The 27496-nt window shown below is 37.6% G+C and overlaps 1 protein-coding gene across 3 annotated transcripts in view; it reads right to left on the bottom strand.

Annotated features, from left to right (window-relative positions):
* RAD18 (RAD18 E3 ubiquitin protein ligase) overlaps positions 1–27496 on the bottom strand; it is a 124664-nt gene that overhangs the window by 90296 nt on the left and 6872 nt on the right. For all 3 annotated transcript variants that reach the window (XR_009543108.1, XM_060163871.1, XM_060163870.1), the window contains exons 3-4: positions 3492–3553; positions 2246–2316 (exon numbers count right to left, since the gene is read on the bottom strand). Coding sequence is in view for 2 of the 3 variants with exons in the window: in XM_060163871.1 (XP_060019854.1) it covers positions 2246–2316; positions 3492–3553 (133 nt within the window). In the remaining variant the exon portion in view is untranslated. The remainder of the gene's footprint in view (positions 1–2245; positions 2317–3491; positions 3554–27496) is intronic.

Raw genomic sequence — 27496 nt, 5'->3', positions numbered from 1 at the left:
GACCCAATGCAGCCAAAAATAAATAAATAAATTCATTTAAAATAAAAAAAGAATGATGTTCCACTTGGACAACAATATTCTAAATAAATTTTGTCCAATACAACAGTTTCTTAAGAACATTATTTTAAATAAAAATGAGTCAAGGGGGGCTTCCCTGGTGGCACAGTGGTTGAGAGTCCGCCTGCCGATGCAGGGGACGCGGGTTCGTGCCCCGGTCCGGGAGGATCCCACATGCCGCGGAGCGGCTGCACCCGTGGGCCGTGGCCGCTGGGCCTGCGCGTCTGGAGCCTGTTGCTCTGTGGCGGGAGAGGCCACAGCAGTGAGAGGCCCGCGTACAGCAAAAAAAAAAAAAAAAAAAAAAAGAGTCAAGGGAAAAAAGAAAACAAAACACTTGTTTCCTGAAAATAAAGGGCAAAAGTTAGAAGAAAATGTTAGATCTGCGTGTCAGCCTCGTGCCTGAAGACCTCTGGAATTATTTCCAATACTCTTTTGTTATTCAGTTTAGAATATTAAATTTTTAAAAATCATAATATCATAAAATGGCAATGACAGATGGGAAGCACAGGAAGAAATAAAATCAATAAACAATATAAATGACTTACATTTTACTCATAAAATTAAACTTCCTCCCTCACTGATCTAAACCACATTTCAAACAAGTAATTAAACCGATTACGTTGAATTTCAACCCTACTAATTTTGCAAATGAAGTACCACAGCACTTTAGATATGACAAATGTCCAAGAAATGTTCCCCATAAAGCAATTCCAAGAAGGCAAACAGAGGGCGAAACAAATGATAAAATCTGTCCCAAATCTACAAAGAATGCTTCCTACCCCGCCACACCCACTACAAAGAATATTTAAATAGCCTATTTCTTTGGGGAGGGAGGAGAGAAGGAGAGAGCACAATCATTCCAAGGCCTCCCTTTAAGTTACCAAAGGGTCTATGAACCCAAAGATGCTGATCATTTATCTTCAACAAACAGATGCAGTTCTTCGTAACAGTCCCTTTTTCCTAGCAGGGAGGCTGTTATGCTTTCAATACCAGTTGAGGAAAAAATAAGCCATGAGATACAATTTTGCTGCCTCAGAGAAAAGCAGACAGCTGATCAATTCCTTTTTAAATACATGTCTCCATCTTTTCTTACCAACTTCAATATCTAACTGGTGAAGGACTTTAAAATAAGAAAAGCAATCACTTTAATTATGAGCACCAGAGAATCTCAGAGTGTCTTAATCTAGGAAAGTATACCACCTTCTTATGACTCTCCCTAGGGAAATAACCAACCAGCTGATTTCTAAAATGCCTTACTAGGCGAGTTCAGAGTACTAAATCTGATCATTTTTAGTATGCAAACCAATGAAAAAATGTGCAATTCTACTGGAAGAAATCTCTTTACATTTTTAGAAGTAATGTGATGAACCTCCAAGAACGTCCCAACAAGCTTGGAATTCATGTACTTAAGTATGTGGCCACCTAACCATTAACTAAACACAGTATGTTCCTAATAAAAACTCCAAAAATTCCTGCTTGGCTTGCATGATTAAAACTAAAAATAATTCAAGATATTGTCTGATAAAACATGCCTTTTTAAATCCCTCTGGGTGAGCACTGACTATCACCATCATACATTTGACAGTTAAGAAGTAAAGCTACACTTTATAAAGCACCAGCAATTACACATTTCATGTTACACATCATTTTATACATGCTGAGCAAATCGGATTAAGAATTAATGGATTAATATATGACACAGAAACTATTATACATATATGTGTGTACACATACACATGCATATGCTACCCAGCTCTGTCCACTGAGAGGGTTTAGAAGCAATGACACCCCAGTAACAATGAGCATACCCAGCTCCAGATCCTGATTTCTAAATGCCATTCTCCAATAAAAGGACCCAGGGCTCCTTGGGAAAATGGTTGATTCTAATGCTGGGGCAGGGAAAATAAAAGATAAAGCTGAAGTATTTCTGAAATACTCGAAAGTCAGTGCCCAAATCTACATTTTAACTCTTGTTTTTCATAACAGGAGACTTTCTGTTAGGTAAAGGAAGAAAATCCTATTATGATTAGATTGTCCATATGTGATTAATGACTGTTGTTGCATCCCTTCTTTTACCCCCAAATATGCAGCCCTGCATTCCCTAATCCCGAAAAGTGCACAGAGTAAAGGGATGGACACATATAAAAGGCAAAAGCAGTTAGGGATTAGTCACAAAAGAAAATCATACCGTGCAAAATTCAAGCTTTTTACCAGTTCATCTAATACGCGGTTATTTTTCAGGTCCGGCTCTGTGACTGTCTGGAAAAGAAAAACAACAGATAGAAAAAGGTCAGAAACAATAATTAACTTGTCATAATCTTGTTTTTGAAAACGTATGTCTCATCCTCCTGAGATTCCCCATCCCACTAAGTCTTCCAGGAAAACCTCAAAATAAAGTTCATTCATCTCATACTAATACGGAATTTTAAAACAGTGAATCACTATCTGCTGACTGGAAGTCTGTTTAAAAGCTCTCCAAAGCATCTGGTAAAAACATATGTACTCTGTACTAAGATAAAACCTAACATGAGCAAGAATCCTTCTTCAAAATGCCAGCACTCAGCTCTCCCAAAAATGTCTCCTGAAAAGCAGAACAGAGATGCTCTTTTAAAGTAATAACACGAGAGCCTTAGGTGCTCAAAGAGACTTTTAAAACAAGATTGGTGTTCAAGACTGCAAGAGGAAAACGATAAACCCAGTAGCTATCTAGCGTAAATGGCATACACTTTATCTCTGTGATGATACCATCTTGATGACAGCAGCATCCCTAGTTGGAAAGAGCTTAGACTTGGGAGCCAAACAAGTTCAGTGACATCCTGACACGATGCACCTATCAGAGGCACCAAACTAGAACCCAAACCCTTTAATTAGCCCCAGTGTCCTTTCTATCAGACCTTACTATCTCTTTTTCTTCTTTCTTTATTCCTACTTATGTTTACCTTCCCTTTTTACATACCTTTTCACCTATTTCCACTACATAAAATGCTTCAGAAACTTTAACAAGTTTCTTGGTGTTTTCCCTGAAGGTCTGGTTTGGGAAAGAGGTAAGGGGCCAGTTAAGCTGAATCTGCCTTCTGCACAAATACTTAAACATCAATCTTTTGCAGATAAATGATCCTACCATCAGATTTTCTACCCAAGTTGAGAAATTATAAAAAGTGAGGAGCCATAAAAACACAGTTCATAAGATTTAAAGTGTCCTGATCTTAAAATTAGTTTTTTCTTCCTAAAATACATTTAGGTTATCAGAAATCTTTATGAAAAGTGGAACAAAGCCCAGTTCTCCATATATGTATTTTATAAGTCCTTTCTGAAATTGTCTTTGATATAGCTTAATTCAATAATTATACATCTTCCCTGGGCTTTTGTGTATACATGAAGCAGAAATATCTGCACCACTTAGTTTAAAGAAAAAAAAGAAAAGAAAAACTCACCACACAGCAAGTTGGACATTGTGTTTTATAGGACAGAAATTTTCTTATACAAAGAGAACAGTCTGCAAAAACACAAATGCAACATAATAAATTACTTAAGCTGTATAAGACTATTGGATTCTGACTTCTAACAAAACCTGACTTAAACCCTAGAATATTTCCATCATCTAAGGTATATCATTATAATCTCAAAATTCTAGTACCTCTACTCTATCTCTACACATTTGCAAATATGATTAAATAGCATTTTTAGAAAAGGGAAACATATCAAATGATAATAATTATGAGTCCCTAGCATATCACAACTCTATAAGCAACATGTATCACTCTCTGTATCTTCCATCTGTAAAATGAAGGAAACATATACGTAAGACCTAGGATGAATTTGTATAAACATGTCAGATATCTCCACTGCCTAACATTCTAAAATATAAATTTTGAAATAAGATCTATACATGTGTTAAGAAATAATATATACCTGGATTATCAAATTAGGGATTTCTACATCCTAACTCTGTAAATGATACCCTTCATCCCACACTTTACAAATACTTTTGTGGCAGACACTAAGGAAAGAGGGAAGATTCTTGACCTCAAGGAATTAAAAAAGCGTGAGGCAATTACAGTACAATTCAGTGTATTAAGGACAATGTATTAAGTCTTAACAATTTAAGTGGAAATTGGCATGAACTAATTCTTCACACCCAAAGCAGCATAAAATGATCTCCCCAAATGTGACTAATACAATGGTACCTTACTGGTACCATTTGCTATTGGCACAAATTCACCTTAGTGAGGGGGCCTCATTAAAGGATTCAGTTTAGTTAAGGAGAAGGAGGCAGTAGGATTTCGGGTACAGACATCCTGGAAGTGAACAAGTCATGCCAGCCTCAGTAAGAGCACCCAGGAACAATGAAACACATTATGAAAAAGAAAGCTCAGGCAACAAGTGAAGTTCTTTGGGGAAGCAAAGCAAAATGAACGAGGACTTCCAGTTTGGCACGTAAGGAGCGTGGAAGTCATCACTCCATCTAATAACCCGTAAAAAGCTGAACAAACTAAAAAATCAATAATCCTTCCTAGATCCATCAGAGAAGTGACCTTATGAGGTAAACTGCTGCCTCCAAAACTGAAGAGACAGACAGGATGGATACAAAGAAATACAACGTACCAGAGCAGAAACTTGCATGGGAACCAGAGAAAGAGGTTCTGCTGGAACCACTGTTGGCATAGGAAAATCTGAACTGTAATTGACCAATTGCCGGAGGCTCAGTGTGGACAAGTCTGAGAGTTAAAAACTCAATGGGGACCCAGACACTGGGGAGGGGAGGCCTGACAGTTATGTGAGTTTTTGCTCCAAGGGTTCTACCAGGTTCTCACAGTGACTATAAGAAAAAAATTCCCGAGTTCTTCTGCAGGAAGAGGAGGAAAAGTAAATCATTTTGAAATACACAAGAGCACTCTGTTCTTCTTAACAAGGCCTAACTTCAAGAGAAAGTTTTACTGGAGCCTATTCTATTGGGCTATTACCAGAGCCCAGCTAACCTGGGGGATGGGAAATAACCAACTTCAGCTACCTCTAGCCATCCTGTCCCACCTAAGGGGGTAAAAAATTGAGAACCACTTGTGAAGTTCACAGTCCAGGGCACAGGCTCACTAAGAGACAGACCTAATTGTAGGAATATAGAACAGCCCCCACCAATCTCATGACGCATTACTACAGGCCTATTTACTACACTTGCTTTTACCCAGTACATCATGTCCCACTATGAGGAAAAAATTATAAGGCATACTAAAAGGCAAAAAACACAGTTTGAAGAAACCGCAGGCATCATTAGCATAGTTAGATATGGCAGGAATGTTGGAATTATCAGACCAGAAACTTAAAACAACTATGATTAAGATGCTAAGGGCTCTACTGGACAAAGTAGACAACATGCAAGAAGAAATGGGTAATGTATACAGAGAGGTGAAAATTCTAAGGAAGAATCAAAAAAAGAAATGCTAGAGATGAGAAACTGTAGAAGAAATGAAAAATGTCTTTCATGTGCTCATTACTAGACAGGACACAGCTGAGGGAAAAAAAATCACTGCACTTGAGGATATCTCAATAAAATCTTCCAAAGCTATAAAGCAAAAAGAAAAAAGATTGGGAAAAAAAAATCCACAGAACAATATTCAAGAACATTTTTTAGCAGGACAACTATAAAAGGTGTAACATACACGTAATAACAATACCAGAAACAGAAGAAAAAGAGAAAGAAAGCAAGAAATATTTGAAGCATTAATGACTGAGAATTTCCCTCAGATTGTCAGACACCAAACCACAGATCCAAGCAGCTAAAAGAACACCAAGCAGGAAACATGCCAAAAACCCCACAACTTGGTATATCACATTCAAACTGTGGAAAATCAAAAATAAAGAAAAAATCTTGGAAAAAGCCAGAGGGGAAACAACACCTTACTTACAGATGAGCAAAGGTTAAGAATTAAATCTGATTTCTCAGAAACCATGCAAGCAAGAGAGAAAAAACCCACCAACCTAGAATTTTATATTCTGCAAAATGATCCCTCAAAAGTGAAAGAGAAATAAAAGACTTTCTCAGACAAACAATAATTAAGGAAATGTGCTCCCAGTAGACTGACATCGCCAGAAATGTTAAAAAAAGAAGTTCTTCAGAGAAAAGAAAAATAATATAAGCCAGACACTTGGATCCACATACAGAAAAGAAGAGCAATTCCAGAAGGAGTAAGTACAGGTAAAATTAAAACCTTTTTTTCTTATTCTTAATTGATGTAACAGACAATAGTTTGTTCAAAATAATAATAGCAGCAAATTAGATTATTTATGCTTATGTAAATATACATATGTTTATGTGTAAGTAAAATGAATGACAGCAGTGATACAAAGGACTGGAGGGAGGAATTAGGTGTCTTAGCTCTGCCTACCATAAAAAATACCACAGACTGGTTGCTTAAACAACAGGAATTTCTTTTCTCACAGTTCTGGAAGCTAAGTTCAAGATCAAGGTGCCAGTATCATAGGTTTGTGGTGAGGACTCTCTTCCTGGCCTATAAACAGCTGCCTACTCACTGTGTCCTGTTATGGCCAGAGAAGAAAGAACAAGCCTTCTACAGCTCTTCTTTTTTTTTAAATTTTTCTACATCTCTTCTTATAAGGGCACTAATCCCACTATCAGGGGCATCTCCCAAAGGCACCACCTCCAAATACCATCAAACTGGGGCTGAGGGCTTATGAATTCTGGGGTGGGGGGGAACACACTTCAGTCCATAGCATTTCACCCCTTACCCCCAAAATCCATGTCCTTCTCACATGCAAAACACATTCTCCCCATCCCACCAATCCCAAAAGTCGTAATTCATCCCAACATCAACTCTAAAGTCTGAAGGCCAAACTCTCATCTAAATATCACCTAAATCAGATGCAGATGAGACCTGAAATATGATTCATCCTGAGGCAAAATTCCTCTCTATACTCATTCTCTTGACTATCAATGTTACTCTCTCCACAGTATATAAAGTCTCCTGAGTGATACTGTAAGTCAAGAATTCCCAAACCTGGCTGCTCATCTGAGTCACCTGCAGAGATTATTGTTGGCTTTAGTTTAGTTGCCAGGCTCTATCCCCAGTCATACCGATCCAATGGATTTTGATCAGTAAATCACGTCCATAATATGTGATTCTGATTGAACAACAATTATTTTTTTTAATTAATATGTTTTTGTACTAGATTGAACCATATGAAACTTTTGGTAAGTCAAAAAAGGACAAATATTGGCAATTTCATTCGATTTAACATAACATTGTGTACTTACTGTGCACTGTTTTAAGCATGGTAGCTGTATTAACACTTTCAATCCGTACAGCAACCCTGAGGTCGGTACTATTAGTCCCATTTTACAAGAAGGAAAACGCAGTATACAGCTTAACCAACTTGCCCAAGATTATGGAATTAATAGGTGGCAAAGGCACGTACCAGAGTCCGAGCTTTTCACATATTTCTAATTAATTATTTAAAATATTTATAATTTGCTTATAAGAAGCACTTATTATATATACCTATGTAATACCAATATGTACTTAATTAATAGGATCACTTGTATCAGAGTATGTAAAATGAGGCTACTGCTTTCTCTTCTGCATAATCTTATACGTGTTTTCTTTCCAAACATGGAGAACCAGACACTAGTCCAAAGTGGATCAAGCCCTTGGCTTAATTTCAACCTACCAGTCTACTACTAAATATGTACTGGTGAACTGCAGACCAGCATAATTTATTCTCTAGTGAGCAACCATGATATTTCAATCAAAGTAGAGCAGTTGAACAACTTTGAACCGTGTATTTCTAGCTGGCTTTATTTAAATCACCTGTGAAGTTTGTTTTTCCACCCAAAAGCCCAACTATGAGCCATGTGTATAGGGTCGGGGAGGGAAGAATAAAACAGTGAAATAAAGGGTAGTTTCAAAGAGGCAAGCAAGCCTGGGGAAGGAGGCATTTCTAATCTCAAACAGGATGCAGCCATCTGCTGGCTTTCATATATCAGAAGAGCATAGCATCCTGACAGTAAAAAGCAAGTTTCTAAAACTTAAGCCAATCCATTTTGCATGTGATCTTAAGGATTTTATGAGAAAATGAACCATGTCAAAAATAATTCTAAAGTGTCCAATTAAAAAAAGAAAATCCAGTTCCATCCACAGAAAAGGTTTAAGAGGTCCCCAGAATCTCTAGCTGGGCTGGCTGGTGAGTTAGTGCAGGAACATCTGGTATAGGAGATGCTTTTGAAGGATCCTTTCAAAGCTGAGAAAGCTGGCCTCTGCCTCCAAGTCCAGTGTTAAGTGACCAGTTAGCTGATAAGAGAATAACATCCCTCCAACTAACAACTAGCACTCCAGCATCTCCATAAGGGCAGTTCTGCATAACTATATGTCCCTTCTGTATGTGTAACTATCTCTTTTCTCCCGTCTTGCTTCACAGTGCTGCCTCATAAGAATGATAAAGAAGAATAACACTGACTATTTGCCTAAAAGAATCTTACATTGCCTCTTAATTTAGAAAAAGTCAGTAAACGGAACATTTCACATTTCACTTTTTTTTTTTAGTAAAATTAAACTGCTTTTTTTTGGCTGTGTTGGGTCTTTGCTGCCGTGCATGGGCTTTCTCTAGTTGCGGGGAGCAGGGGCTACTCTTCATTGCGGTGCAGGGCTTCTCATTGAGGTGGCTTCTCTAGTTGTGGAGCACGGGCTCTAGGCACGTAGGCTCAGTAGTTGTGGCACACGGGCTTAGCTGCTCCACAGCATGTGGGATCTTCCCGGACCAGGGCTCGAACCCATGTCCCCTGCATTGGCAGGTGGATTCTTAACCACTGTGCTACCAGCGAAGCCCTAAATTGCTTTTTATTACAACACAAGCCTCAATTAATTTTGTGAGTCAAAAATCCACAAAAGAAAAAGAAAAATGACTGCTGGTCCATCTTTAAAATAGTAGTAATTTAACAGTGCCTAAAAGCCAATGATTTCACCTAGCAGTAAATATTTTGAGCATCTTCCATTTTCAAGTCAGAAAAAGTGCAAAGTAAATTGGCACTTAAGCAGATGAATCTATTAGTGAGAACATTCTCACTTAATGGTGTTTTATGGATTGGAGTTAAGTCCAGGCCCTCTCCCTCTTTAATAGCATGAATTTCGATCAATTTAACTGTCCTGCATTCTGCCACTGCACCCCACTCAAACCTTAATAGCAGCAGATATGCAAATGCAGTATTCACTACCTACACCCAAAAAGCTAACATAGGAAAACCAAATAAAGAAATTTAAAATGACAAATCCTGAAATGTTTAAGGAAAGGAACAGCAAAACGGCTAGGATTCTAGGTCACCAATTCTAGTCAATCCAGGATGATAGCAGAACACGATAGCTAAGTCTGGCTTCTACTAAACTCTGGGGGCTTTTGTGTCATTAAAACAATTACAGATCCAGAGCAACTTTTAGTCTTGAGGGAACCTGTGACAACTGATGATTAGTAGAATGCCTATTGAATCATGACAGGTAGAGTATGAAAAATAAGTGCTCATAAAATAAATTATCTTTATTGGAAGTATTCTCCACTGAATTCCTCTTAGATAAAGAATGACATCAGTGACAACTGTATGTGACAAAGAAACATGAAAAAAAAAAAGAATGGAAGTAAAGGTTAATTTTTCAGCTGAGTTCACTGATTTCATAAAAAGTCAAGTCTTTCTTCCCTAAAATGACATAATTAAAATATATAGAGTAGACTTCCATCTCTGTCCAGGAGAAAGTAACCAATATCCAGAATTACCCTCCTTCTGTAAACAACTAAAATACCAAGGGAAAATATAAAACAACTCTTTCTAAATTTTCAGACTTTGGACCACCGTGCAGGGAGGAAAGCCAAAAGCCCATCAGTCGTGCTAGTTGAAGAAACAAAGATCAGAGTTCAGGGCAATCCAGGTAGCTAGAATTTGTAGGGCAGAGTACCAGAAAGAAAGATGCTACATACAGAAAGACCTCCAGAAATATGAATACAAATCCATTCAATTCTATGACTGTAGGCAAATCTGCACATACATGGGCGTGAAAATCCATAAGGCCAAACAAAGATCAACTTCCAGGGAAAGAACAATAACTGGAGAGGTAACAAAGCGTCAAGAGTTCATGAAATTTCTAGCAGGCAGGTTGGAGGAACCTCACTAAATGCATGGGCATTGAGTACACACCCCAGAATGTCATACCTTAGTATATGAATAAATTAGCCATAGAAAGTGGGTGATGTCAGCAAGATGGCAGAACAGGAAGCCAGACCCTACTTTTCCCATGGAAACACAAATCAACAACAATACATAAACCAATTCCCTTTGTGAGAAAGCCAGATACTAGTTAAGATGCTCCTATACCCCAAGGCAAGCACAAAACCAGCCACATCAAAGCCAGTAGAAAACTTGTGGCCCTCACTTGCCAGAGTTCCTACCCCTGGCTCAGCACCACATAATCAGAAAGACACTCCATACTCCGGGGGAGGGAGCAAGAGAAGACTGAAACACATATGAAATGTTCAGACTTTTCATGTGGCTGCCCCAGGGACTGGTTTCCATCTTGCCTGAATCTAATCACTGACAAGAAAGGGGACCAGGTTGGAGTGGCTGAGAACAAAGGTGACGGTTTGCACGAGTAGTCACTCATTCACCATTACCCCTCCCCTGGGAGCAGGCAGGAGAAATTCCCACCTCTCAGCTTCTCTTGGGGAAGAATGTGCATCCAACGTTCCAGCTTTCCAGGGGCCTTCCCAAGGGACTTGTGTCTATCTCACCCAACTCACAGTACTGAAGAGACCTGTCATACTCTAAATGCCTGGAGACTAACGAGAACAAAAAAGAGCTGGGACACTGCTCCAGAGGACCCACAATACAGATGGAGGCCGATATAACTCAGTGGCTTCTCATTTGGAGAGAAAGAGAAGAGAGAAGGATGCAACCAGTATTTCAGCTTTCCAAGGGGCTGCCCCAGGGACTGCTTCTACCTTGCCTGACTTGGAGTTCTGATGGGACCTGGCATACTCTAGTGCCTGGGGGCCGCTAGGAACAAAAAAGTGCTGGGCAGTTTGCTGCAATTCCAAATACTCTGAAGTACCACAGACACAAGAAGCAGCAAAAGATTACACAGTAATGAAAAAAGAAACCACCAAAACATCTCTAACTATACTCATAAGTCTAGAGAAGATCCATCCACAGAAAAGGTTTAAGAGGTCCCCAGAATCTCTAGCTGGGCTGGCTGGTGAGTTAGTGCAGGAACATCTGGCTTTCCCTATAGGAAGCTTGTCTGTAAATCCTGTACAAGGTGACTGTTTTTTCAAATGCATGGATCCCAACAGAGTAACAAGGCATACAAAGAAACAGGAAAACATGGCCAATCTCCAGAAACTAATCCTAAAAAAACAGATGTGTATGAATTACCTGACAAAAAATTTTAAATAACCATCAAAAAGATGCTCAATGAACTAAGGAAAATGATGCATGAACAAAACGAAAGTACCAGCACAGACATAAAACACAAAAGAGAACCAAACAGAAATTCTGGAGATGAAGAATATAATACAGGTTTCCCCCACCATCTGAAAGTTGACTGGTCCTGTGAAAACTTTCATAAGCCAAAATGGCATAAAGTGAAAAAGTGAAGATGCACAAAATAAAGCAAGATGAAACACAGATACTCACAGACACAGTTCAAAGCTATGGCAGCTTGAGCTGCGATGCTGAGTGTAGTTGCCAGGGGTGCCACTCTCGCTGTTCAGGGTGCACACCACTTCTATTACAGTTCATTCAAAAAAAATACTGAAGGCTATTTTCACCTTTTGCCTTTTTTTTGTAAAAGTGAAAATTCTCTTCAGATTTCTTTTGGTTAATGGAAATTGGTCCTAATGTAGGTCTTTCATAAAAGGGAAGTGTTATAAAGCAAACTTTTGAAAAGCAGGGGATACTTGAAACTGAAATGAAAAATTTACCAGAAGAGCTCAGCAGTGGACTTGATCAAGCAGAAGAATCAATGCACTTAAAGACAAGTCATTTGAAATTATTCATTCATAGGCACAAAAAGGAAAAAGAAAGAAGAAGCCTAAGGGACTTATAGGACACCATAAAAGAGCACCCAAACACACAAAGCAAACACCAACAGAACTAGAGAAACACATAGCAAAACAATAATAGTAGAAGGTTTCAATGCCTCAACTTTCAATGATGGATAGGACAGAAGATCAATAAGGAAACAGAGGATTTAAACAATACAATAAACCAAAGGCATCTAATAGACATATACAGAACATCAGCAGAGCACACATTCTTTTCAAGTGCACACAGATCACTGTCCAGAAGAGATTACATGTTGAGTCAGAAAATAATCACATCAAGTATCTTTTCTGACCATAACAGAATGAAACTAGAAATCAATAGCAGAAGAAAAAAATGGAAAATTCACAAATATGTGGAAATTAACACACTCCCGAACAGGCAATAAGTCAAAGAAGAAATGAAAAGGGAAATCAGAAAATGTTTTAAAAAATGAAATCACAACACACCAAAACTTAAGGGATGCAGCAAAAGCACCACTGAGAGGGAGGTTTATAGAAGTAAATGGCTACACTAAAAAGAAGAAAAAAAATCTCAAATAAAAACCTAACTTTACATACCAAGGAACTAGAGAAAGAACTAACTAAGCCCAAAGTTACTGAAAGAAAGGAAATAGTAAAGATTAGAGCAGAAATAAACAAAAGAGAATAGGAAAAAAAAAAAATCAATGGAATTAAGAGTTGGTTCCTGAAAAGACTGACAAAGTTGACAAACCCTTAACCAGACTAAGAAAAAACGAAGACTCAAGGAAATAAAATCAGAAATGATAGAGGAGACATTAAAACTGATGCCACAGAAATAGAAAGAGTTAAAAGAGACTAGTGTGAACAATATATACGAACAAGTTGAACGTACCAAGACTGATTCATGAAGAAATAGAAAATATGAACTGACTTGAAACTAGTGCATAGACTGAACCAGTAGTCAAAAATCTGCCAACAAAGAAAAGCCTACAACCAGATGGCTTCACCGCAGGATTCTACCAAACATTAAAAGAATTAACACCAATCATTCTCAAACATTTCATAAAAATTGAGAAGGAAACACTTCCAAACTTATTTTATGAGGCAAGCATTATTCTGATACCAAAGACATTACAAGAAAACTACAGACCAATATCCCTGATGAAAAATCATCAACAAATATTAGCAAACTGAATTCAACCACACATTAAAAGCATCACCACCATGACCCAGCAGGATTCATTCCTGGGATGCAAGGACAGGTTGACATACAAAAATCAATGTGGGGCTTCCCTGGTGGCGCAGTTGTTGGGAGTCCGCCTGCCGATGCAGGGGACACGGGTTCGTGCCCCGGTCTGGGAAGATCCCACATGCCGCGGAGCGGCTGGGCCCGTGAGCCATGGTCACTGAGCCTGCGTGTCCGGAGCCTGTGCTCCGCAGCGGGAGAGGCCACAACAGTGAGAGGCCCACATACCGCAAAAAAAAAAAACACGCACACACACACAAAAAAAATCAATGTGCTACACCACTAACAGAACCAGGATAAAAATCATATGATCATCTCACAATAGATGCAGAAAAAGCATCTGACAAAATTCAACCCCCTTACATGATAAAAAAAAAAAACTCAACAAAATTAGAAGGAAATTACCTCAACATAATAAAAGCCATTATGAAAAGCACACAGCTAATATCATACCCAATGATTTCCATTAAGATCAGAAGCATGGCAACAATGCCCACTCTTGCCACTTCTATTCAACATAGTACTTGAAGTCCTACCTAGAGCAATTAAATGTTAAAAAGAAATAAAGAACATCCAAATCAGAAAGGAAGAAGTAAAATTATCTCAGTTCACAGATGACATAATCTTATATGTAGAAAATTCTAAAGATACCACAAGAAAAATTGTTAGAACTAATAAATGAATTCAGCGACATTGATGGATACGAAATCAAAATGCACAAGTCAGTTTCACTTCTAAAACTAGCAATCCAGAAAAGATATTAAGAAAATAATCGCATTTACAATAGCATCACAAAGAATAACATAATTAGGAATAAACTTAACCAAGGCGGCAAAAGACAAGTACACTGAAAACTATAAAACACTGCTGAAAGAAACTGCAGAAGACACTTCCATGTTCACTGACTGGATAACTTAACATTGTTAAAATGCTCGTACTAACAAAAGCAATCCACAGATTCAATGCAATCCTTATCAAAATACCAATGGTATTTTCTGCAGAAACAGGTAAGTCAATTCTAAAATTCATATGGAACCACAAAGGACCTTGAATAGCCAAAATAATGTGAAAGGCAAAGCTAGAGGTCTCACATTTCCAGACTTCAAAACATATTACAAATCTACAGTAATCAAAATAATATGGTATTAGCATAAAGACAGGAATGTACACCAATGGAATAGAGAACGCAGAAATAAACCCACACATAGGCAGTCAAATGGTCCTTGAAAAGGGTGCGCGGAGTACACAATGGGGAAAGGACAGTCTCTTCAACAAATAGTGCTGGGAAAACTGGATTTCCACTGTAAAAGAATAAAGACTTGAAACTATAAAGCTGCCTGGAGAAAATAAAGGGAAAAAGCCTCATAACATTAGTCTTAGGAATGATTTCCTGGATATGATACCAAAAGCACAGGCAATAAAAGCAAAAATAGACAAGTGGGACTTCATCAAACTAAAAAGCTTCTGCAATCAACAGAATAAAAGAACAACTTATGAAACATAAGAAAATATTTGCTAACCATATACCTGATGAGTTAATATCCAAAAATATCAAAACATACAACAAACGCCTGTAACTCAATAACAAAAAAACATGTAACCTGATTAAAAATGGGCAAAGAACTTGAAAAGGCATTTCTCCAAAGACATACAAATGGCAAACAGGTATATGAAAAGATCGTCGCCATCACTAACCATGGAGGAAATGCAAATCAAAACCATAATGACATCATCTGTTAGGATAGCCACTATCAAAAATAAGAAAAAGAAGAAAAGAAAATAACAAGCGTTGGTGATGGCGTGGAGAAATCAGAACCCTTGTGCACTGTTGATGGGAATGTAAAATGGTGCAGTCACTATGGAAAAAAGTATGGAGGCATTTCAAAAAATTAAAACTACAGTTACCATATGATCCAACAACCCACTTCTGGGTATTGATCAAAAAGAACTGAAAACAGAATTTCAAAGAGATATTTGCACTCCTGTGTTCATAGCAGCATTATTCACAAGAGCCAAAAGGAGGGAGCAACCCAAGTGTCCACCAGTGGATGAACAGATTAAAAAAATATATGCTCTCTATAGACATAAAATGGAATATTATTCAGCCTTAAAAAAGAAGGAAATTCTGTCATATGCCACAACATGGATGAACCTCGAGGATATTAAGCTAGGTGAAATAAGCCTATCACAGAAGGACAAATACTGCATGATTATATTTATATGCAGTATCTAAATGAACTCATATAAGCAGAAAATAGAATGGTTGTTGCCAGGGCCAGGGGGAGGGAGAAAAGGGTAGCTGCTGTGCAACAGGTACAGAATTTTAGTCATACAAGATGAAAAAGTTCTAAAGACATGCTGTACAACAATGCACATATAGTAAACAATACTATACTATACACTTACCAACTTGTTAATGGAGAAGGTTTTATGTTATGTGTTTCTCATCCTTCCCCCACTATAGTCCTATAAAAAAGTTTACTCTAGATTCATCATGACAAAGCTTAGAAACAAAACTTGACAGAACCAATCTGATCCTTCCACAACAAAAAAAGAAGCCTTCCACAACAAAACCCAACACTCTAATAAAGTATACAACAAAATCTAAACACTCAAAAATGTGAAAACTACAATGGAAAGCATCCAATCAAAAATTACCAGAAATGCAAAGAAGCAAAAAATAATGTGCTCTATAACCAGAAGTATGTGGGGGGGGGATGGAATCAATCAATAGATAGTTTTAGAAACAACAGAGATAATGAATTAGCAGACAGTGAGGTTAATCTAGCTATTAGAATATGTTCAATATATTCAAGGATTAAAATAGACACACACACGAACCTAATAAGGAAAGAAATGGAAGACACTAAAAAAGTAAAATTCCTAGAGAGGAACAATACAATATCTAAAATGAAAATTTCACTGGATGAGACTAACAGTTGATGAGACAGTGCAGAATAAAAGATCAATAAACTTGAAATCATAACAAAATAAATTATCCAAAATTAAGCACAAGAAGGATGGGGGTGGGGAGAGATTACCAAAAAGGAAAAGAAAAAAAAAACAGAGCCTCAATGTCTATAGATTAACATAAAGTAGTGGAATAAAGTTAATAAAGGTCTAACAAAGTGTAATCTGAATTGGAGCTCGGGTGTGGAGGTGGGTGTGTAAACAGAAAAATACTCAAAGAGAAAGTGTTAAATTTTTTCCAAATATAAACCCATAAACTGAAGCAGTTCAATGGACCACAAGCAGTACAAACACAAAGTAAATCACACTAAAGCACATTACAAATTTCTAAAATCTGGTAATAAAGAGAAAATCTGAAAAGCAGCCAGAAGAAAAATGACACATTATATACAGAAACCTATAAAAAAAAAAAAAACCTAACACACCTGGTTTCATCTGAAACTAGTCAAGGCAGAAAATTGTAGAATGACATTCAGAAAGGAGAAAAATTTAACTTTGAACTGCATACCCACTGAAAACACCTTTCAAAAAGCAATGAAATAATTTTCTCAGGGAAACAAAAGCTGAGAGAATTCTTTAGCAGCATGCTGGTGCTACAAGAAATGCAACAGAGAAAATATAAACGACATAAGAAGAAAACGTTGATGTATACAAAGGAGAGTATAAGAAATGATAAATGTGTCTAAATATAAAAGACTACTTTTTCATTTTTAAATTTGTCTTAAAAGATAATGAGCTGTCTAAGGCAAATACAGGGACTTCCCTGCTAGTGCAGTGGTTAAGAATCCACCTGCCAATGCAAGGGACATAGGTTTGAGCCCTGATCCGGGAAGATTCCACATGCCACAGAGCAACTAAGCCCATGTGCCACAACTACTGAGCCTGAGCTCTACAGCCCACAAGCCACAACTACTGGGCCCATGTGCCACAACTACTGAAGGCTGCGCACCTAGAGCCTGTGTTCTGCAACAAAGAGAAGCCACAGCAATGAGAAGCCCGCACACCGCAACGAAGAGTAGCCCCCACTCGCTGCAACTAGAGAAAGCCCGCGCTCAGCAACGAAGATCCAATGCAGCCAAAAGTAAATAAATAAATAAGTAAATTTATAGAAAGTAAATAAATAAAGCAAATATAATAACAATGTATTGTGTCTGTAGTATATGTGCACATCATAAAAGGAAAGACAACAACAGGATGACAGAAGGGGGGGAACAGAAGCACACAGTTGTATACCCATGGCATTTTCACAGAAATAGAACGAACAATCCTAAAATTTATATGGAATCATAAAAGACCCCAAGTAGCCTAAGCAGTCTTAAGAAAAAAGACCAAAGCTGGATGTATCACACTACCTGACCTCAGAGTATACTACAATGCTACAGTAATCAAAACAGCATGGTACTGGCACAAAAAGAGACACATAGATCAGTGGAACAGAAAAGAGAGACCAGAAATAAACCCATACACTTATCATCAATTAATCTATGATAAAGAAGGCAAAAATATATAATGGGGAAAATACATTATCTTCAAAAAAAGTGGTGCTGGAAAAACTGGATAGTTACATGTAAAAGAATGAAATTAGAAGGCAGAGTCAAGATGGTGGTGTGGGAAGACGCGGAGTTAGCATCTCCCCACAACTAGGGCACCCACCAGCCGCTGGTGGGGGACTCTGACGCCCAAGGAGATGGGAGGAACCCCAAAGTGAATGGGTAGGACATAGGGGGACTGAGGGAGGAGGAGAAGTGAAGGCCAGACAGGATCAGCACCCCTGAGGCAGGGAAGATCAGGAGAGGCAGGCAGAAGGGGCCCTCCAGGAGGAGCGGGAGAGGAGCAGAGGGCGACTGCCCCACCCACTCAGGCCCAGGGAGCCTGTTGAGCTCCCAGGCCAATCCCCTGCCCTCCAAACCCCCCTCCAGGCCATGTGAGTCCTTGGGGGCATAGGAGGGAGACAGGGGAGATCAGGAGAGGCAGGTGGGAGGGGCCCTCACAGACCAGAGGAACAGGAGAGGAAAGGAGAGGAGGGCATTTGCCCTGCCCACTTGAGCCCAGGAAGCCTGCTGGGCTCCCAGGTGAGGTCCCCTGCCCTCCGAGACCAGGGATGGGGGGCACACCTGGGCCCCTTCTGTTCCTTGAGCCTAAGCCCCAGCCCCCAAAGCCCCCAGGGCCTTTTCCAGCCCTGTGGGACCTGGGCATTGGCCCCGTCCATCGCCCAAAGCTCACCCTTGCTTAGACCTCGCCCTCCACAGCCAAGGCCTCCCCGGCACCCTTTTTTCCCCCTCCTCCTCTTTTTCACTGTTATGGTACTACTGTGCATTCTGGTTGTTGAGTCATCTAAATTTTTATTTTTATATTCTTCCTAACAGATACGTTAGTTTCCTAGTCTCATTTTATTTTTTACTTTGTTATCATTGTTTTTGCTTGTTTGTTTGTTTTGTGCCCCAGGCGGCTTGCAGGATCTTGGTTCACAAGTCCGGGGTTGGGCCGAAGCTCCTGCAGTGGGAGCTCCGAGTCCGAACCACTGGACTAACAGAGAACCTCAGACCGAGGGAATATTCATCGGAGTGAGGTTTCACAGAGTTCCTCCTCTCAGCACCAAGACCCAGCTCTACCCAACAGCCTACAAACCCCAGTGTTAGAAGCCTCAGGCCAAACAACCAGTAAAACAGGAACACAATCCCACTCATTAAAGAAAAACAAATGAGACGGCAAAAAAAATATGTCACAGATGAAGGAGCAAGGTAAAAATCTACAAGACCAAATAAATGAAGAGGAAACAAGCAGTGTGCCTGAAAAAGAATTCAGAGTAATGACAGTAAGGATGATGCAGAATCTCGGAAATAGGATGGAGTCACAGATCGAGAAAATACAAGAAACGTTTAAGAAAGATCTAGAAGAACTAAAGAACAAACAGAGATGAACAACACAATAACTGAAATGAAACATACACTAGAAGGAATCAATAACAGAATAACCGAGGCAGAAGAACAAATAAGTGAGCTGGAAGACACAATGGTGGGAATAACTGCCGAGAAGCAGAATAAAGAAGAAAAGAATGAAAAGAACTGAAGACAATCTCAGAGACCTATGGGACAACACTAAATGCACCAACATTCGAATTACAGAGATCCCAGAAGAAGAGAAAAAGAAAGGGTCTGAGAAAATATCTGAAAAGATTATAGTTGAAAACTTCCCTAACATAGGAAAGTCCAAGAAGCACAGAGAGTCCCATACAGGATAAACCCTAGGAAAAACACACCAAGACAAATATTAATCAAACTAACAAAAATTAAATTCAAAGAAAAAAATATTAAAAGCAGCATGGGAACAACAAAAAATAACACACAAAAGAATCCCCATTAGGTTATCAACTGATTTTTCAGTGGAAACTCTTCAGGTCAGAGGGAATGGCAGGATATACTTAAAGTGATGAAAGAGAAAAACCTACAACCAAGATTACTCTACCCAGCAAGGATCTCATTCAGATTCGATGGAGAAGTCAAAAGCTTTTCAGACAAGCAAAAGCTAAGAGAATTCAGCACCACCAAACCAGCTTTACAACAAATGCTAAAGAAACTTCTCTAAGAGGGAAACACAAGAAAAGGACCAACAAAAACAAACCGAAAACAATTAAGAAAATGGTAATAGGAACATAAATATCAATAATATCCTTGAATGTAAATGGATTAAATGCCCCAATCAAAAGACAGACTGGCTGAATGGATACAAAAACAAGACCCGTATATATGCTGTCTACAAGAGACCTACTTCAGACCTAATGACACAAACAGACTGAAAGTGAAGGAATGGAAAAAGATATTCCATGCAAATGGAAATCAAATGAAAGCTGGAGTAGCAATACTTGTATCAGATAAAATATACTTTAAAATAAAGACTATTATAAAAAATAAGGAGGGATACTACATAATGATCAAAGGATCAATCCAAAAAGAAAATATAACAATTATACATGTTTATGCACCCAACATAGGAGCACCTGAATACATAAGGCAAATGCTAACAACCATGAAAGGAGAAATCAAGAGTAACACAATAATAGTAGGGGACTTTAACACCCCACTTACAACAATGGACAGATCATCCAAACAGAAAATAAGTAAGGAAATACAAGCTTTAAATGACACAACAGGCCAGATAGATCTAATTGATATTTATAGAACATTACACCTGAAAGTGGCAGAATACACTTTCTTCTCAAGTGCACATGGAACATTCTCCAGAATAGATCACATCCTGGGTCACAAATCAAGCCTCGGAAAATTTAAGAAAATTGAAACTGTATCAAGTATCTTTTCTGACCACAATGTGATGAGACTGGATATCAATTACAGGAAAAAAGCTGTAAAAACACAAATACATGGAGGCTAAACAGTGAGCTACCAGAGAACCAAGAGGTCACTGAAGAAATCAAAGAAGAAATTAAAAAATACACAGAAACAAATGACAATGAGAACACGATGCCCCAAAACCCACGGGACACAGCAAAAGCAATTCTAAGAGGGAAGTTTATAGCAATACAATCTCACTTCAAGAAACAAGAAAAATCTCAAATAAACAATCAAATCCTACACTTAAAACAACTAGAGAAAGAAGAACAAAGATATCCCAAAATCAGTAGAAGGAAAGAAATCATAAAGATCAGAGCAGAAATAAATGAAATAGAAATGAAGAAAACAATAGCAAAGATCAATAAAACTAAAAGCTGGTTCTTTGAGAAGATAAACAAAATTGATAAACCCTTATCCAGACTCATCAAGAAAAAAAGGGAGAGGACACAATTCAATAAAATTAGAAATGAAAAAGGAGGAATCATAAGTGACACTGCAGAAATACAAAGGATTATAAGAAACTACTACAAACAACTCTATGCCAATAAAACAGACAACCACGAAGAAATGGACAAATTATTGGAAAGGCACAATTTTCCAAGACTGAACCAGGAAGAATTAGAAAATATAAACAGACCTATCATAAGTAATGAAATTGAAACCATAATTAAAAATCTTCCAACAAACACAAGTCCAGGACCAGATGGCTTCACAGGCGAATTCTATCAAACATTCAGAAAAGAGCTAACATCGATCCTTCTAAAACTCTTCCAAAAAATTGCAGAGGAAGAAACACTCCCTAATTCATTCTATGAAGCCACCATCACCCTGATACCAAAACCAGAAAAAGATATCACAACAAAAGAAAATTATAGACCAATATCACTGATGAACATAGATGCAAAACTACTCAACAAAATACTAGCAAAAAGAATACAACAGCACATTAAAAGGATCATACACCATGATCAAGTGGGATTTATCCCAGGGATGCAAGGATTCTTCAATATACGCAAATCAATCCATGTGATACACCACATTAACAAATTAAGGAATAAAAACCACATGATCATCTCAATAGATGCAGAAAGAGCTTTTGACAAAATTCAACACCCATTTATGATAAAAACTCTCCAGAAAATGGGCATAGAGGGAACCTACCTCAACATGATAAAGGCCATATATGACAAACCCACAGCAAACATCATACTCAATGTGAAAAAGTGAAAGTATTTCCACTAAGACCTGGAACAAGAAAAGGGTGTCCACTCCCACCACTCTTATTCAACATAGTTTTGGAAGTCCTAGCCACAGCAATCAGAGAAGAAGAAGAAATAAAAGGAATAAAAATAGGAAAAGAAGAAGTAAAACTGTCACTGTTTGCAGATGACATGATATTATATATAGAAAATCCTAAAACTGACACCAGACAACTATTAGAACTAATCAATGAATTTGGTAAGGCTGCAGGATACAAAATTAATGCACAGAAATCTCTGGCACTTCTACACACCAACAATGAAAAATCAGAAAGAGAAATTAAGGAAACACTCCCATTTACCATTACAACAAAAAGAATAAAATACAAGGAATAAACCTGAATAAGGAGGTGAAAGACTTGTACTCAGAAAACTATAAAACACTGATGAAAGATATCAAAGATGACATAAACAGATGGAGAAATATACCATGTTCTTGGATTGGAAGAATCAATATTGTGAAAATGACCATACTACCCAAAGCAATCTACAGATTCAGTGCAATCCCTATCAAACCACCAATGACATTTCTTCACAGAATTAGAACAAAAAATTTTACAATTCATATGGAAACACAAAAGACCCCAAATAGCCAAAGCAATATTGAGAAAGAAAAACAGAGTTGGAGGAATCAGGCTCCCCCACTTCAAACTATACCACAAAGCTACAAGTAATCAAGACAGTATAGTACTAGCACAAAAAGAGAAATACAGATCAATGGTATAGGATAGAATGCCCAAAGATACACCCATGCACATACAGACACCTAATTTATGACAAAGGAGGCAAGAACATACAATGGAGAAAAGACAGCCTCCTCAGTAAGTGGTGCTGGGAAAACCCGACAGCTACATGTAAAAGAACGAAATTAGAACACTCCCTAACACCATACACAAAAATAAACTCCGAATGGATTAAAGACTTAAATGTAAGACCAGACACTATATTAACTCTTAGAGGACAACATAGGAAAAACACTCTTTGACATAAACCACAGCAAGATCTTTTTTGACCCACCTCCTAGAGTAACGGAAATAAAAACAAAAATAAACAAATGAGACTTAATTAAACTAAAAAGCTTTTGCACAGCAAAGGAAACCATAAACAAGACGAAAAGACAACCCTCAGAATGGGAGAAAATATTTGCAAATGAAACAAAAAGATTTATCTCCAAAATATACAAACAGCTCATGGAGCTCAATATCAAAAAAACAAACAACCAGTTAAAAAATGGGCGGAAGACCTAAACAGACATTTCACCAAGGAAGACATACAGATGGCCAAGAGGCACATGAAAAGATGCCCAACATCACTAATTATTAGAGAAATGCAAATCAAAACTACAATGAGGTATCATCTCACACCGGTGAGAATGGCCATCATCAAAAATCTACAGACAATAAATGCTGGAGAGGGTGTGATGAAAAGAGAACCCTGCTGCACTGCTGGTGGGAATGTAAATTGATACAACCACTATGGAGAACAGTATGGAGGTTCCTTAAAAAACTAAAAATAGAAGTACCATATGACCCAGCAATCCCATCAGTGGGCATATACCCTGAGAAAAATAATTCAAAAAGAGACGTGCACCACAATGTTCACTGCAGCACTATTTACAATAGCCAGGACATGGAACCAACCTAAATGTCCATCGACAGATGAATGGATAAAGAAGACGTGGCACATATATACAATGGAATATTACTCAGCCATAAAAGGAAACAAAATTGAGTTATTTGTAGTGAGGTGGATGGACCTAGAGTCTGTCATACAGAGTGAAGTAAGTCAGAAAGAGAAAAACAACCAATAAGAACCTGCTGTATAAAAAAATAAATAAAATAAAATTAAAAAAAAGAATGAAGACATGGAAAGACAAAAAAAAGAGAAAAACAAATACCGTATGCTAACACATAAACATATGGAATCTAAAAAAAAAAAAGAAAAAAATTGGTACTGATGAACCTAGTTGCAAGGCAGGAATAAAGAGGTAGACATAGAAAACGTACTTGAGGACATGGGGTGGGAGGGCAAAGCTAGGGCGAAGTGAGAGTAGCATCAACACATATACACTACCACATGTAAAACAGTTGACTGGTGGGAAGCAGCAGCATAGCACAGGGAGATCGGCTTGGCGCTTTGCGATGACCTAGAAGGGTGGGATAGGGAGGATGGGAGGGAGGCTCAAGAGGGAGGGGATATGGGGACATGTGTATGCATATGCGTGATTCACTTTGTTGTGCAACAGAAACTAACACAGTATTGTGAAGCAATTATACTCCAATAAAGATCTATTAAAAAATAAAAAAAGAATAAAGGCAGTTAGTGAAACAGGAAGAATGAAATTAGAACATTTTCACACGATATACAAAAAGAAAATCAAAAGATCTAAATGTAAGACTGAAACCATAAACCTCCTGAAAGAAAACACAGGCATAACACTCTTTGACATAAATCGTAGCAATAGTTTTTTGGATCTGTCTTCTGTGAAAAAGGAAATAAAAGCAAAAATAAACAAATGAAACCTAATTAAACGTAAAAGCTTTTGCACAGCAAAAGAAACCATCAACAAAACAAAAAGACAACCTACTGAATGGGAGAAATATTTGCAAATGATATGACCAAATAGGAGTTAATATTCAAAATATATAAATAGCTCATACAACTCAGTGTCAAAAAAAAAAAAACCCAATTAAAAAATGGGCAGAGGACCTGAATAGACATTTTTCCAAAGAAGACATATAGATGGCCAACAGCCACGTGAAAAGATGCTCAACATCACTCACCATCAGAGAAATGCAAATCAAAACCACAATGAGAGATCATCTCACACCTGTCAGTATGACTGGAATCACAAAGACCACAAATTTCAAATGCTGGTGAAGATGTTGAGAAAAGGGAACCCTAGTACACTGCTGGGGAATGTAAGTTGGTGAAACCTCTATGGAAGACAGTGGAGGTTCCTCAAAAAACTAAAAACAGAACTACCATATGATCCAGCAATTCCACTCTTGGGTATATACCTCAAAAAAACCAAAAACACTAATTTGAAAAGATACATGCATCCCAATGTTCATAGGAGCATTATTTAACAACAGTCAAGATATGGAAGCAACTTAGTGTCTATCACTTAAAGACAATGAATGGATAAAGAACAGGTCGTACATATACAATGGAATATTGCTCAGCCACAATAAAGAATGAAATTTTGCCATTTGCAACAACATGGATGTACCTGGAGGTTATTATGCTTAGTGAAATAAGTCAGAGAAAAACAAATACTATATGCTATCTCTCACAAGTGGAACCTAAAAAATGAAACAAATGAATATAACAAAATAGAAACAGACTCACAGAGAGAACTAGTGGGGAAAGGAAATGGGGGAGGGGCAAGATAGGGGTGAAGGATTGAGAAGTACAAACTACTATGTATTTATAAAATAAGTAAGCTACAAGGATATATTGTACAGCAGGGGTGCCAAAGCAGGGGAACCAGGCTGCAGAGCAGGAGGTGAGCGGCGGGCGAGCGAGCAAAGCTTCATCTGCTGCTCCCCATCACTCCCCAACGCTCACATTACCACCTGAACCATACCCCACCCCCCGCATCCATGGAAAAATTGTCTTCCACAAAACCAGTCCCTGGTGCCAAAAAGGTTGGGGACCGCTGTTGTACAGCACAGAGAAGATAGCCAATATTTGATAATAACTTTAAATGTAGTACAATCTATAAAAATATTGAATCACTATGTTGTACACCTGAAACTAATATAATATTGTAAATCAACTATATTTCAATTTAAAAAAGGAAGAAGTGCACAGCTGTAACAGTTTTACACTAGTCAAGTGGTATAATATCGTTCAAAGGGAGACTGTAATAACTTAAAGATGCCTATCTTAAACAGCCGCTAAAATAATAAAACAAAGAAGTAGCACTAATAAGTCAACTGTGGAAAAGATTTAATATTTTTTAAATGTTCAATTTTTTTTAAAAGGCTGGAAGAGAAGAAAAAATAGATGAGTAAATAAAAAACAGAAAGCAAGGTAGTATATCTAGATCCAGCCTTATCAATAATTAACTTTCTGCAATGATGGAAATGTTCTATATCTGCACTATCCAAGATAGCAGCCACTAGCCACATGTGCTATTCAACACTTGAAATGAGGCTAGTGGAACTGGGAATCTAAAGTTTTAATTTTATTTAAGTTTAATTAATTTTAACTGAAATATAAATAGCCGCATGAGGCTAGCAGCTACTATATTATACAGTGTATGTCTAAATATTCCAAGTAAAAATAGATATTTTCAGACTAGATTGAATGGGAAGACCCAAAATATATACTGTCTAAAAAAGTCCAATATAAATATCAAGACACAGGTAGATGAGAAGTAAAAGGATGGAAAAAGACAAACCATGAAAACACTAATCTTAAAGAAGTGGGAGTGACTATATTAATATCAGAAAAAAGAAGACTTTAGAACAAAGAACATTACCAGGGATAAAGAGGGCCATTTCACAATCACAAAACAGCCAATTCATCAGGAAGACAAAATAATCATAAATGTGTATGTGCCTAATAAAAATGCTTCAAAAATATATAAAGCACAAACTTACAGAAGTAAAAAGAAAAATCAGACAAATCCACAATTATATTTGGAGATTTCGACACTCCTCTCTCAGTACTGATAAAATAATACACAGAGAACCAGCAGAGATACAGAAGATTTAAAAAGCAGTATCAACCAAGTTGATCTAATTGACATTCATAGAACACTCCGCCCAACTAGAATAGACATTCTTTTAAAGTATATGTGAAACATTAACCAAGAATGACCATATTGTGGGCCATAAAACAAGTCTCAGTTTGATTTAAAAACTGAAATCGGACATAATTGTTTGAGTTTTGAAAAGAACATAATTAAATTAGACATTAATAACAGGAAGATAGCAGGAAAACTCCCAAATTTTTAGAAATTAAACTAAAGACTTCTAAATAACTCATGGGTCAAAAAATAAATCAAAAAGGACATTAGCATACACTTTAAACAAAAATGAAAACTCACATATCAAAATTTGTGGGATGTAGCTAAAGCAGGGCTTAAAGGAAAATTTATAGCTTTAAACGTTTATATTAGAAAAGAAGGTCTAATATCGATCTCATCTTCTACCTTAGAAAGTTAGAAATATAAGAGCAAATTAAACTCATATAAGTAAAAGAAAGGAAATAATAAAGATTTTGAAAGTGTAAATCAATAAAATAGAAAAAATACAGAAAACAATGAACCAAAAGTTGGTTCTTTGAAAACAGCAACAAAATTGATAAACCTTTAGCTAGATTAATCAAGGAAAAAAAAAGAAAACACACCTTTCTAGCATATGGATAAAAGGGAATATCACTACATACCCTCCAGACAAGAGAAGGACAGTAGGGAGTAGGTTGTTTTGTTTTGTTTTGTTTTTTTCTGGGCCGTTGCAGCACGACATGTGGGAACTTCTTTTCCTGACCAGAGATCAAACCCGCACCCCCTGCAGTGTAAGGGAAGAGTCTTAACCACTGGACTG

Source organism: Lagenorhynchus albirostris, chromosome 10 (genome assembly GCF_949774975.1).
Source record: "Lagenorhynchus albirostris chromosome 10, mLagAlb1.1, whole genome shotgun sequence".
Lineage (NCBI taxonomy): Eukaryota > Metazoa > Chordata > Mammalia > Artiodactyla > Delphinidae > Lagenorhynchus > Lagenorhynchus albirostris.
This window is presented reverse-complemented; position numbering and strand designations above follow the sequence as displayed.